At 44.7% G+C, this 14,650-nt stretch overlaps 1 protein-coding gene and 1 long non-coding RNA gene across 12 annotated transcripts in view; one reads left to right on the forward strand and one right to left on the reverse strand.

Annotated features, from left to right (window-relative positions):
* Positions 1-10,731, forward strand: part of RAD51B (RAD51 paralog B) — a 441,378-nt gene extending 430,647 nt beyond the window's left edge. For 9 of the 10 annotated variants that reach the window (XM_065064381.1, XM_065064378.1, XM_065064377.1 and 6 more), the window contains one exon: positions 10,353-10,731. Coding sequence is in view for 3 of the 10 variants with exons in the window: in XM_005502276.3 (XP_005502333.2) it covers positions 10,353-10,528 (176 nt within the window). In the remaining 7 variants the exon portion in view is untranslated. The remainder of the gene's footprint in view (positions 1-10,352) is intronic. The other variant, XM_065064382.1, reaches the window with a different exon arrangement.
* Positions 854-11,851, reverse strand: LOC135579576 (uncharacterized). 2 transcript variants are annotated; one of them, XR_010472959.1, is made up of 2 exons: positions 11,118-11,851; positions 854-1,967 (listed from the first exon to the last, which is right to left on the reverse strand). It is a non-coding gene; the product is annotated as an uncharacterized LOC135579576 (long non-coding RNA). The 2 variants fall into 2 exon arrangements; XR_010472960.1 differs by lacking the exon at positions 11,118-11,851 and adding an exon at positions 2,238-2,712.
* Positions 11,852-14,650: the final 2,799 nt, after the last annotated feature.

Here is a 14,650-nt window from a genome sequence, read left to right on the forward strand (position 1 = left end):
TTCAAAAACCTGGCCCTGTGCTCTTTGAATGTCAGGTACCAAACATTTGATGGCAATGGCAGCTGCATATAACACATAGGGGAGATTTGTTCAGTCTCTTCTTACATGCATATGCTCTCGCAGCAATTTTTTCACTATACCCAGTTCCCTCTTCCTCCTACTTCTGTGCTCATGAGCACTTGTACTCTTTTTTCGGTGGAGTTTTGTTGTTGTTTTTGACGTATGGAGCTTATATGATCCATCACTGAGTACAGCCTTGTCCTCTTAATAAGCAGAAAATACCATACGTTTTGGAAGGAGGAATTAGCTACACGCCGTTCTCGTTAAGCCTCTCCTTCAAGTTATCTCAGCTTGAATTGTATTTTTGAACTGCAGTCACTATGCAGCATTGTAAGTTGAAAACAACCACTTGAGCCCTTCCCAGCAAACTTTGAGTGGCCCTGATACTAAGCGTGGAGGAGAGATAAGAAGCACGTTGAAGCTGTCGGATTGCTGTATCTGAGGGCAGGGAGTGAATGGAAACACCCCCTCCCGCTGGCACTGCCTGCCTCTGGGCCAGGGGAGAGCAGCCAGCCGAGCCGCCCGGGTTCACACGCGGCAGGAGCCAGCGGCCTCTCGGCTGATGACAGATTAGACTCAGGGCCTGGTTAGTGGGAAGACTGTGATTAGACCTCAGCAGCATCTGTCTCTAGCACCAAAGGAATTACTGCTGCGGGCTGCGATTTTCTCAGCAAACTGTAATTATACCAGAAACCTCATTCCTGCCATTTTTTGACAACTGAAGTGCAAAAAAAAATGTGGGTGAGGGTGCAGGGAAGCAGAAACTGTGAAAGCAACAGGAAAGAGACACCTGTTTATTTTTGTTCAGCTATTCCAATTCTTTTCTCTCAATTTTTTACAGTCAGATGAATCACAGACTGGTTTTTCCCAAAGGCCAGTGCCAAGGTTTAGCTCCCTGAAGTTGCCCTGCCACCCACCTGAAGCTGATAGGACACATCCTCTCTGTGCACTTATGCCCCGTGGCATCATAGATGAGTGTGGTGGTGCTTGCAGAAGGTACCACACCAGCCTCTGCCCTGGCAGTGTCCTCTCCCTCTTCCCATGGGAGCAGCAGTGTGGAGTGCTGGACTCTGACCGCAACTGGTCTCAGGACACCCCTGGGAAGGTATGATCTGGGCAGAAGCATGAGCTGTTGAAGATCAGGCAGGGTGAGTTTGAACGTTACTCCCAAAGGCCCTGTCTGGACTAGGGTTTAAGAGTTTGAACTTGAAAAGTGTTAGGTTGTGTATAGTAACTCTCTGTTTTAAAAGCTGTGGAAAAGGCAGTCTAAGTTTGAACACCTAATAACACCTGGTAAGTTTTGCCAAAGTAATGATGTCAAAAAAGAGCAAGATTTCTTTGTGAGATTTCTCTACCAGAAAAAACGTTTTTTGTTTGTGCAGTTGTAACTCCATAGAAGCCCGTTTGCTGTTAGTGTTTTCTTTGCTCAGAATATAAGAAGAAACAGAGTTGGTTTTTTTTATTTAAATCTAGGAGAGAAGGAGAAATATCTAAGAGTAAAGTTTGCCAACATAACTTTACCATCTAATACTTAAAATGTAGACAAGGTCAAAATGATTCAAACTAATCTATGTGCTCCTTTCTTAACTTTTCTCAGGGCTTTAATGTGACTGTTTGGTGTACTTTGAAGGCAAGAGTGTCTCGTCTGTGTTAAACAATTTTACATCAACACTATACTCGTGTAGAAGAAAGCAGAATTGTTCCTTACCAGCACGTCTGCCCTCCATCCCACAGCATGTCTGGCAGCACAGCCAGAGATGAGTGTGGCAGCAGGAACTCGACCCTTGGGGCTGAAAGCACGGGGAGGCAGTATGTTGGCAAGCAGATCCCTGTCTCCAGAGCCAAGTCTCTGCAGATACTGGTGGGAAAGACACACATCTGGAGTTGTCTGGAATTGGCACAAATTGCTGTGGACAAAGAGGAGAGAAAGAAAGGGTTAGAAGGAAAGTGGAAAGAACGTTTCTTACACATTTCACTTTCTTTTCCATCTGCTTGTGTGATGATGCTGTGAGCTATTAAACAGCTGCAGTGCTCTGCCCCAGAAGGGACTGAGTTTCAGTAGAGATGGAGAATGAATCCTACAGCTAAGTTCTTTGGGAGCCCCAAGAATGAAAGGGGCAATAAGAATAAAGTTTCTCTAGCTGATATTGTGCTAGATGCAGCTGGGACTGTAGCACCTGGGGCAGGAGCTCCTGGAGCAGGAGCTGGAGACGCTGCTCTAGCTCCTCTGTCCTGGAGGCCCTGGCAGGCACTGGGTACTGCTGGGTACTTCTGACTCATCCTTTGTGCAGTAGGCGAGTCCCTCTTGTCTTTTGCCTTCCAGGCAGAACCTCCTGACTCTCCCACACTCATTCCAAAATTCAAGGAGAGCAGATTTACTCAAGCAAAAGGTGTTTGCAGACTGCGAGATGACTGCAAGACTGCGTAGCTTGGGGAGATAAGGGTAGTGGAGGCAGACAGGGGAAAAGGAGGAGCAGGCGTATTGCGACTGCCAAGGACTAAGCAGAAGAGTATTTTTTTTTGCATCCATTCAGACGCTCAGCTATTTCCTGCGTTGTTCCTGCAGTCAGCATGCTCCACCTGCTTTTACTTAACCATTTCCTGTTTATGGCTTCCAAAAACTTTCTGGTGAAATCTGCCACAAGATCAGCCTTTACAGTCCCTTTTGGGCAGGCTTCACTATTTTTTTTTCTCTCTCCTCCACGCACAGGCCTTTCAGAGTGAGGAGCGGTGTTCTGCGTGTGCATGTCTGCGTGCATGTGCGTGTGCATGCAGCCGGCAAAGTGTGTGCTCGCTCACTTATTCTTTCTGTCTCCATATGCTCCTTTTTTTCTTCTCCTGGTGCTTGCTGCTTTTTGCAAACTTGAGCAAAGAAACAAGCAGTAGCACCGAAGGCAGGTTCTCCTTTTTCTGGAGTAGAGGGCTCCAGATATTTAGAGGAAAGATTCTTCCTATTACTTTCAAATGTCTGAGAGCTCTCCCACAAATAAGGGTTTCAAATTATTTTCTGTCTTGGGAAACAGTGACGCGATTTCTTCTAGTCTGCTGTCCAGTTTCTCAGATGTGAAAGGCAAGGTGTGAGGAGCAGGAAGGATCAGCCAAAAGAAAAATAGATCTTTCTTGTATTGTAGATGGCTCCCACGAGTCCCCATCTCACACTTACGTCTTGTAGAAATCACTAGAAAAGCATGCACACTTCAAGTAGGTCTCCTTAGCGAAACTATAGATAACGCTGCAGCCACCACTAAAATGAAATTGATTTGTCACTGCTTTTGCTGTTTGTTTACTTTTTGTGTTTCTCTTCTGGAGCAGTGAAAATAGATTCTTCAGTTTCCTCACTGGTTCTCATGCTCTTGCAGAGCACTGCAATGTTTGGGTTGCGGTGAGCACTGCGGGGGAATGTTCCCTTCTTAAAATAAATCATGGAAACATTTCTGTTGGAATCAGGGCTAGTAGAAGTTTATTTTTTTTTTTTTTTAATAAGAAGAATGTCGGGCCAGCTTTGACCTGACACCATATCCCTTTAAAGAGAACAGGCTTGTGATGAATGTCAGTGTATAAGTACTGACATGTATATATATGTATGTTTGTGTATATATATATATACATGCATACACACCAGTATACATGCCAGTTGCACTGGTATAACAGAGCACTGAAATCATCTTCCAAGAATGCTGGACATGTTGGCCCTGTCTCCATCAGGCAGATGTGCAAATTCCTTAGCTAGTCCTACAGCAGGCGAGCCTAAGCCAGGGCGCTTAGTCGGCTGATTGAGGCATAGAAGGCGCAGGTCTGTTAGCGTGCAGCGTGCACTGGCACTGAACCATTTCATGCTTCTGTAATTGTGTTGATGGGCTCACACACACATGTCTGAATATTATAAGACCAACACTAGATTCCCTGTTTTATGTGTAACATAAATATACACAGGTAGCACTTCTCAATGGGCTAAGGGGTATGGTCTGGGCATCGCTGGTGTCCAGGCAGCTGTCTGCTGTCAGCATAGCTCAACCCTGCTTAGATCAGAGTTTGCTGAAGTAGCCTTCTAGCCGTCTGTGAGCAGCTTGTGAAGTTTCTTTTGAATCAGGAAAAGGAAGCAGTTGTTTTCTGTACAGAAGTGTCTTTCAGATTGGCCCAAGTATGTAAAATGGTTACTTTGGTTCCCATCCAGCCCAATTCATTCAATAGTTTGTGTCAGGGTACTTGTCATCAGTGGCATTTGCCCAGGGTGAGTCACACCCAACCAGGCAAGGATCTGAGAGAGCCTTCAAATCTTTTTCATCTTCATTTAATAGGGTACAGCCCTGGTAAATTCATGACTGTATTGTACCACGCAGCTCTTCCTACAGCAGCTCCTTTTCTTCTAACCAGTGTTCACCCCAAGAGGCAGCTGCTTCCAAAGGAGACTCTCTGGTTCAGTGCCCATCTTTGTTTTCCAGATGGTTCTTTCACAACTCTGCTTTCTGGTTACATTGCCAGTTTGGGTGCACTCAAGATATTTTTGCTTTCCTCCTCCACCCCAAAAATGGAGGAAAGCTGAACAATGTGAAAATGTAGGAAGAGTGAGACCCTCAGGGAAAATGGCAGGAAGGTGTAGAGGACCACGCAGGACTCTTTCCAGGAAATGGGTAGAAAGTTCATCACATGAGTCACTGAAACCTTAGTTAACTGAATTCTTGAAGAATAAACTGTCAGGAATATGATACAGGACAGGACAGTTGCAGGGGGAAGGAGAAACTTCTTAAATAGCTCCTGTTTGTTTTTCTGTCTGTGGTTCGTTCCTGAGGACGTTGCTGTGTCCCTGGCCAGGTCCAGGGCAGCGTGCAGTGGTGCCAGCCCTCGTGTGCAGGGGCAGCAGGAGAGGGGTGCCCAGCACCGGTGCTCCCGCCACAAGGCTGGAAGGGATCGGGAGCGCTCTATGGCCGTCACTTCAGCTCGCTTCCCTTATCCCTGCCTGCCCTGTGGAAAGGAATATTGATAACTGACATGTTTGGGCCATTTTATTGCTGGTGATCATGAAGATGACAGTATTGAAGGCAGGCAGCCTGTGAGAGAAGACTGTACAGAGCCCAAGTAAATAAAGTAAGACAGGGTCACTAGTGCACATATGCCATCTAAATCAATTTGCCTCTTTTTTCATATATCAGCAGGTATGAAACCAAGAGGAAATGAAGGTATTAAAACTCTAATTCTAAGATCCTTTAAAAAAAGAAAAAATTCTTCCTCTACCTGCTCCAACCCGTAAACCAAGTTGTATCAATAAAACTGGCCCAAAGCTCTGAATTTGGATTTCAGAGAAGGTCTTAAGATTTTAAGTGCCAGTAACAACAGCAGCTGTGAGATTCCCTCCACAGCTACCTCCAGAGGAGCTGAACCAGCATTAGCAGCAGCGGGAAATGTTTGCAGTAGTATCCGAGTGTGGAGAAACCCTGATGTTCCAGTAGGCTGCTGCCAGTTCCCGTTTTGGTGAGTTTCACCCGGGGCATTTAGCGTTTCAACATTAGTTCTGTGTCTCATAACACTGTTTATGTAATGATCGCTCATTTGGTTCCCATTAAAATCATAGTATTTCTTCTGCAAACCACTGCTTGTAAAAATCAAGCCACCCAGTTTTTCATTAGATTGTAATATAGGAAATAATCTGTAGGATGCACGCTGTAATTGTCAAATGGAGAACGGGGGTCTTTTTTCCCCTCTTGGACATATGAAGTTCACATCTCAGAAGCAGGAACATGAAAGAGTTGCTGAATCTATCTCCTGCAAAAACACTATGTAGTTGCTCCTCGGTAGGTGTTCCTCAGATACTACATAGATAAAAAGAGAGTCTACAGCTCCTCGTAGTCAGAGTGGCAAGAATCCTCTTAAAATTGTAGAAATGGTAGGTGTAGCTCTCGCAGGCTGTCCCAGCATCGCTACCTTTCGAGGCAGCACAGAATGGTTCCTTGCATTATGTGTACCAGCACTTTGAAGAATTCTGTTTCAAATGCCTGGAACAATGGGGGTTTCACCGCTTCCTGTGGGAGCCTGCTCTGCAGCCTAACTCCTTTCACCATCTGGAGCATTTTCCTGAGCGTCTGCCCACTTTTAACTTTCTTTTAATTGTGCACCCACTATTTCTTCTTAAAGGTGGCTTGCCAAAAGTTTCTGTTGTGCGAAATTCACGTTACATGGTGCTTTTTTATTTTTTATGAGGATCAAGAAAACTCTGAAAGATTGATGGCTTCTTCTCTTTGCTTTTTATTCCTCAGAAATAATAATAAGTAATTAATAATGTATTACTGCTTTTCTAGTCATTCATCTCAGCAGTTTACAAGGAAGGTCAACATTGCTGTGCTCTTTTTACAGATGGGAAAACCTGAAGTACAGGGCAGGAAACAACTTGCCCGGGAACATTCAATGAGCCCATGGCAAGGCTTGGATTTTTAACCAGGTCTCCACAATAGTGCCCTACTTTTTTTTTACTTTTTTTTTCTGGTCCAGTCCAGTTCCCTTTGTCTTTGTTGGTGTACCTAGGAAGGACAAGCTTTCCATGAACTTTATTCAGAATTGTCATACTGTAACTGAAAGGTCAGCTTGTTGAATATTTAACAGTTACTATCTTTCCAATGTGTTGGTTAAGCATCCTAATTAAGTAGTGATAAATAAAACCAACAAAGCATTTTAACAGACTGTTTCAGTCCCTGGGGCCTCTGAGCTGAATTTCCTTCAGCGAGCCTGTGCTTTCCCGGTTGCAGATTGTCCAGATTGAACACGGTATATATCAAGTACACTCTTATCAGTGCACTGCAGGGAGATTTCCTTCCTCCTTAGTGCCACCATGCTTAACTTCACCTGTTGTGTTTCCCTTAGCTGTGGTTTTCGGTAAGTACGTTTCTCAGAATCTGGGTAGTTGCTGAATTATCAATCTTCCAGTTTGGAACAATAACACTGTGATCTGTACAGCACGATAGGGTGGGCAGAGGGCGATTCCCAGCCTGGCACTGCACAGCCTCACCTGGGGATCAGCAGCGCTCTGGCCTTAGCACAGGGCTCTCCAGGGGGTGTTTCTCCTACCTGCCTTAAAGCTTCTGCCTGTCCAGCCTGTCATTTCAGCGAATATCTCTACAGGGACTAGATCCACCTGAGCGTATGGTACGACGAGTTTTGTTCTCAGCTGCCCGCGGGAATGGCTGGGGAAGTCGGCCGCAGCAGCGTGCTCGCAGTCTCGTCTGCAGGGGTCTCGGAGCTGCCCCACGCTGATCTGACACTGAATTGGCAGCACCCATCATGTACAACGGGCAGCACTCTGTGTGGATTGAGATGTAAAATTAGAGCTCAGTGCAGGCCAGACAGAGTGTATCTGAAGGACAGCACATAGATCCTCCTGGCTGCTGACCACTTTCAAAGTGTGCCAGTAAGTGAAGCCTTGACCATCTCAGTTGTACCCTGCACTGCTCCTTCAGGCTTCCTTTATTCCAGATATCATTGAGCCGGCATCTGAGGATTTACCAAAAGCTGCAAGGCTGCTGCATGTCACTGAGCGCATTGTCTTTGCTTTCAGATTGAGTTTGAGAAATCACCTGTGGTGTCGTGCTTATGCCTCCTGGCCATGTGAATAGAGGAAGCTAAGAAGCAACAATAGATTACATAAAGCAGGGAAATCCCCCTCAAACTTCTCCCAGACTATCTCAAACTTAAGTTGATTTGCATACATACACTACAAATAACTTTGCAATGGCTTCTAGCCCCGTGAAAGGGTTACACATGCTTGCCTATAATCATTTAGGCCAGTTCCACCAGTTGAATCCTCAGAGAAAATAAAAAAGACTGAATTAGAGCCTGTAGAAATCTAAGCAGTTTTAGGTAGCATCAGTCTCCTTCAGGTAAGGATACAACTGGGTAATGCTATTCCACACAAAATCAATGGGAAATGTCCAATACCTATTAGTAATCAGCAGTTATTCTAGAACAACAGTGCTTGAAAGCTGTGTTAAGGTTTCATAATTTGTGATTATGGATGGGGGGTATCATTCTTCAGATAAACTTGCAACTAAGCTTCCTATACAAACCCTGTTTTGTGGAAAATGGACCTTACTGAAAACCAGAAAGAAGCTATAGTATCCTGTAGTTAAAACCAATGGCCAGCTGCTTCACAAAATCTGAGACTCATTAGGCCTGGAATTCCTGAGCAATGCTGTGCAAAAAGCAGTGGTGTTAAACAGATTTCCAAAATTCCTGTGATTTTTTTAAATGTCGTGGTTTAACAGAAACAAACAAGTTAGCAAAAAGAGAGATGGCATATTGGAAAGCATATTTACTGGGTTATCTCACGCTCAAAAAATGTAGCTGGCTGATATGACAGTACAAAAATGTTTTACATTGTCTTTGATGCACTGAGAATGACAACGTTTACAAGTCTAGTACATCATGACTCCGGAATGCCTAAACTCTTCTTGAAGACAGACGGTATTATCTGTTCCCTTACTGAGAATGGGCTTTTGGGGCTTGGGGGTTGGCTTGTTTGTTTGTTTTCATAGGATAAGAATATAAAATTCCCAAAGGCTAGCTAGAACTGTTACTTTGGAAAGAATTTGCTAACTTACTCCCTTTCATAGCTTTCTATTGAAACAAGTTCTCAGCTACATTTCCTGCCAGGCCTCTCTCAAAGCTGCATAGATTCTTTAGGCTCTCTCGCTAAATTCACGGAAGGATTTTCTGTACATTTTCTGGGGTGCCAAGTCCACTCTACATTAAAATTAAGTATAGCTGGATAGGGATATAATTTTAAACAGTGCTGTAGATGCCCTGCAGTAAATGCCAGGGCTGTATTAAACAGTCTTAGAGGTACTTTTGTTGGTATAGCGTATTTCCCTCGAGGAGTTCACGAAAGGTGAATGTGTGGCTGAAGTGGGGTTTGTGCTACCTGCATTAGGGTTATCATCATTGTCAGTATAGTTATACCAGCACAGCCTTATGAGCAAGTCTTTTCTGGCGTAGTTGCTCTTCGTATAGTTAAAAAACAGGGCTAGAGAGGAGGAAGACTGAGACACAACTTCCCTTAACAGCCTGTCTAAGCCTTGTGTTTCATCTACAGTATCACTTCTGCTAATATTAATAATGTCATGGCCTGTCGCAGTGGAATACCTTGCCTTTCACGCTCCTCCTTTCAGCTTTATTGTCTTTATTCAAAGCTTGGATACAGAACAATAGGAATCAGCCCAGGTATGAACTGGCTGTTCTGCAGAGTCCTTCAGGCAACTGAGCTCTCCCTGTGCTACGATGGAGCTTGTCTCAGTGGGTCAGCTGGAGACATCAGAAGAGGAGAAGCACATATTTGAATAGGCCTGGGACACCTCGCAACACAGTCAATAGCAGCAAACACGAGGACATGACATGATCTGACTGATGATTCATTAGTACCTTGGATATTTTGGTCCTGATAACTATGTTTGTTTCTTCAGTTTGCATTCTTTTCATCAGCTTGCAAGTTGATCAGGGAGGCTTTTGTTTTGGTTTGTTTTTTTTTAATATCTCCACTCACAAACAACAGTCCGTTTTATACATAAGGTGCCTAGTCCACAGTACCATCCTATCCTGTATTTACATAGTAAACTTAATCCCAAGGCACTTTACAGCCTGGCGCTGACATGGGACTAAGATTGGAAGAGGAGCAGCTCATACTGGTTAGGAAGCAGACTCTGCTCTCAGCCTAGGTATTAGGAAAGCATATAGGTTGGAGCCATACTTTTTTCTCTGAATCCAAGGCAATTTGTTGATAGTTGGAAAATATATTGGTATAAACTGTGCTCTGTTTAAGTCTAGGGAATGTGTTTGAAATGTAGAAAATAAGCCGTGGTGGGGCATGTCAGTCCTCTTGCACTTCCCATTCTCTGTTTATAGGCACTGGCTACCAAAAAACAGATTTATTGGAAAACTGATGTGATGCAAAGGTCCTCAGCAAGTATACACTGGCCTTTGGAGAGCTCTACCAGAAGATGGTAGAGAGGCCCAGACTATTCTAAGGTTTGGCTTCAGAGGACAAAAGTGGCATCAGAAACTTTGCCAGCCAGAATGAAAATGAGAGTCTGGGCATTGGTAACTAGGACAGGCAGACAGCAGAAGGAGGATCGTTACATGTAAGTCAATCCATTTTGAGCAAGTCTGTGAAATTAGTTCATACTGAACTAATTACCTTGATTTATTTTGTGGATCAAACAGTTTTCCAGGTGGTTGTTCACTGGAGGAAACAGTAACTTTGTGATCTCATTCTGACACACTTGGTATTAAGGTGTCTTTCTTGTATGTTTCAGGTGGAAAGGATCAAACCAATTTAACCTGGGAAGGAACCAATCCTGCCCTGCAGACCATACGAGTGAGGAACACTGCCTTGAAAGATGCTGTACATGATGCTACTTTACCCAGCACTACTGCTGAGACTCCAAGCAATGCATCCAGTCTGTACAAGGACAAATTAAACCTCCACTAAGAAATGAATGAATGACAATATTGGTTTTCAAAAAATCTGGTGAAGCAGATAGTGGGCATTCTTTTGTATCTTCAGAGACTAACTTTAAAACCAAGTGCTCTTTGTTGTGTCTGTGGGACCATACTTAACCATGGATTTAGTGAAATCCTGTATTTTGCTCAGCTTAATTTAAGTGACATAGTAATAAAAGCCTCTGAACAACACACATGTTGCTGGAGAAGCGTAGGCCACATGTGCCTTCCTGATTTACCCTGTTACCTCCCCAAGAGTGCTTGGTGTCCACTGCCCATAACATAGTGAAATGTTCGCTTCTGCTTTTTGAAGATGAATGATAAACCCATTCATTGGCTTGATTAAGAAGCAATAGTTCGGTGAGCTCTTATTCCTGTAACGCACTTGAAAATCATCATTGATGATGTAACAGATTTGCTAATAGCAGGGATCTGACAGTTCAGAATGGAAGGAGAACAGGTAGCAATCCAAAAGGTGGGAAGATTGGTGTGTGTTACACCTGTTTAACGTCCTCCATCTTCAAAGCACTTCTACAGTATTCACAACGTGACTACAAACCACAAAACAATTTACTCACCTTACAAACTTAGAGAATGTGTGATGTGCTGGAGGCTGCTGAAGGCATCACTGGCTGTGCTGTGGTCAGGATCATCCTTGAGCAACCTCTTGAGAAGCAGAGTAGCCTGTACAGAAATACGGCGGTCTGGAGCACTGCTGAAGTGGCTGTAGGTAACCCAGCAAGGACATCAGCTGTGGTGGGGCCGCCTGTGGTGGTGACACAAGCAGGTTGCCTTCTGCTGTTTGCTAGGCAGTCCTGAGGTGATGTGAGAGTTCCTGAGGGCACGTGGCCCCTAGTAAAAAGTCCAGCACACCCTTACTGTGGCAGTGCATGAGACTGAGGAGCTGATGGGATGTGGAAGGTGATGTCGAATCGCTCCCAGGCACCAAACAGGATGGCATGGAGGAAGCTACTCCACAGCTGTCTGCTTACATACCCAGTCACCCAGCTTTGGGCTCTCCTTTAATAAAGAAGTTTCCATCACAACAAGGAAGCTATTCCATTTCAATAAGCTACTTGTAAAAGCTAATATGTTTCACCTTGGGGAAGAGCAATTTTCCAGCTTCAAGGTTACCAGTTCTGTGCTTTGAAGAGACCTTTGTAAAATTTAATTTTGTTTTAACTAAAGTTTAGATTTTCTTCTTGACAGTGCTGCACTACTGGCTGTTCAGTCAAACCCTGCTGAACTTGCCTGTAGCCATTTTATCTGACTATCTTGTAAATATTTGGTAGAGCACTCAGACACAGAAGTGTTTTTTGCTCTTGCAGTCGCATGCCTGGTTCCAGGATCTTTCAGAAGCACAAAAGGCTGAAGGCAGGGAAAATTCCACTGAGATGCATTTGGGTCTCCAAGGAGAAACTGCACTCCATTTACACTAAAATTTCTCATTGCTGCCTCTTTTTTTAAAAAAAAAAACAAAAAAAACATGGAAGGACAGAGAGGGGAAGCTGGAAATTATTTTTTTTTATTATTATTATAAACACCAAAATGCAAGCACTGTTTCACTCATTTCTCTCATATTACACAGGACCATTTGTCATTGGAAAGAGAGATTAGCCTTTTAATGCTCTCTGCACTACCTGGGAAATTTTCATCCAAGTCCTAAAATGTTTTACAAACATTAATGAATTAAAGCTTAATCCACTTCTTCTCAGCCCAGTGAAACAAGTGCTAAATACAGCTTAAAGACAGGGCTAATGCGGATAAAAAAGTTGTGCCTTGCCTGAAGTCACACGGGCAGCATGGCAAGAGGACTCGGGTCTCTGAGTCCCAGCTTTCTACCTTACACCACAGACAACACACATTCCCTCCCTCTTCAAGGCTTGCTGTACTTCCCCATCTGGAATATTATGAAAACACGCTGGCATCACACCTTGGGATAACCTTGTTTTTTCCCCCTTGGAACAGAGAGACTACTCACAGCTGCTGTCCCATGGGATTAAGATGTTGAAAAGACCAGAGGGGGACTGCGGGGGGCTAAGCAAGTCACTGCTCTGTCTGCCTTGGGCATGTTCTGCCTCTGCTGCCAGTGGAGTTGGTGTACTATTGTGAGCAACCTCAAACATTTTTTATGTGCTTCCTTATAATATTCAGACAGGACTGTGGAAAAAATACCATAATCAAAGAGAGAACTTGGCTGACATGAAAATTGGACAGATGAGCCAATAAGTCACTCCTGTATTGAATATATGTGATTTCATTATCCTTCTGTATGTGACCTGCATTTCTTACTGCTTCTTATTATCAGAATCCTATAACTACTGCTGCAGCCCTCTCTTTCCCCTCTTCAGAAGAGACGGATAATCCATCACCCAGCTCGTCTCCAGTGGTATGAGTCAGGTCTTCACTGGGGGGATTCATGGGCAGGTGAAGAGAGTTGTTTGCAACAGGACTGAGCAAAAAGCAATGTGCACATGAGTCATGAAGTGGAAGGCAGGAAACGAATCTATAGGTTTAAAGGTTTTGAATTATTTCTTTTCCCTTAGCTTCCCTTGTCCACACCAATTGACAACCAGATGTGCAAAAGGTAGAAATGTATTGACAGTGGCTGGCGTAAGCGGGACTGAGAGTTTCTCCCACTGTGCAAACAAACCTGAAGTCAGTCAGTCCCCAAAACCAGATCAGTGTGTACCAGCTATTCCAGCCCTTGTAGCTGAGAGACACTGGGAGAAAAATCAGATCACAGTGCGGCAGCCTCCTCCTGTCCCTCCTGGGACCCTGTGGTGTGCCCCAGCACTGGTCTCTTTGGCCTCTTCACGCTCTTACCTTCTGTGTCAAGGCTCCAGCTCTGGTCCTCGGGTACGCTCCATCTGCAGCACCCTTCCCTGCAGAGGATCCCAACTCACTGCAAATGCCATGCACAGTGCTCATTTCATTCCCTGCTGAAAGGAAGCCAGGCCTGAGGTGGAACGTGGCAAGCACTCCACTGTGCCTGGCAACTCCACACAGCTGCTGAAAACAAGCGGGGAAAAAGCAGTGTACAAATGCGGGGGATTTTCACATAGGCAGGATGTAATTAACGGAGCTGGAATTTGGCCAGGCCACTGGGGTTAAAACACTGGCTTGCAGGTGACACACTGGGATCTTTCATAATTCAAATGCTCAGGATCTTCCATTTCCATCTTACCTGGAAGATGTCAGAAGACCTTTCCCTATTTAATGTTCCTGGGCAGCTCTCGAACATCTGACACAAAGGAAGAAGTGTCTTCTGGTGCTGCACCTGCAGCGCTGCTCTGCCAGCAGCTGCCCACCACGAACAGCAGAGGAGAGGATCCCATCCTGCCAGGGCTCTGGCTGCCTCGCAGGGAAACGCCGCAGCTGCCTGCGTGCCCTGGGCTCCTCTTTACCCGCAGCTCTCGTTACTCAGTTTTCAGGTCTCAAATCCCTACCAAACAGAGAGAAAATTTGATAAAATTAGGGAAGCCCCTCATGTGTAAAGCACAAGAGAGGAAATATTACCATTAGGTGCTGCTTCAGCCTTATTCTCTGCCACCTGAAATAGCACCAAATCGGTATTGGACAACAGGGAATTAGATGAAGGACGTCTCCCCGGTGCAGCTGAGTGAGCTTCTTCAGCTGGCTTTGCCAGTAATGCACAGAGCATTGAGAGCTCGTGCCTCCTCCTTCCTTCCAGCAGAGAAATCACGTTCAAAGCAGCAAAACATTTTTTTCTCCATCATGTTCTCACTTTCTGTATAAGCAATCTTTGTGTTTACTATGAGGATGTTGAACGTCCACAAAGGTCAAGGAAGTCATTCATGAATCTCACGTGTGGAAAGTCTGCATGACGTTTCTATCATGATGTGGCCCACTGTCTGAAATATAAATAATGGCAAACCCGTAAACCCCCGTCCATCAGACCTGCAGACTGTGTACAGTTCAAAGAGCTGACTTCCTCCCTGCAGTGCTGTGCGTGCAAGCAAAACCAGAGGTGTTCCTGCCAACCAAGAAAGCAAAATCTTTGCATCAGCAAGTCAGAAAAAGGGCCCCCTCCTGCGTCTGTGAGGGATGCCTATGCCAGCTTTTGGTATCTTTGGGTTATTTGTGCACC

The sequence above is a fragment of the Columba livia genome, chromosome 5, assembly GCF_036013475.1.
Source record: "Columba livia isolate bColLiv1 breed racing homer chromosome 5, bColLiv1.pat.W.v2, whole genome shotgun sequence".
Classification (NCBI taxonomy): domain Eukaryota; kingdom Metazoa; phylum Chordata; class Aves; order Columbiformes; family Columbidae; genus Columba; species Columba livia.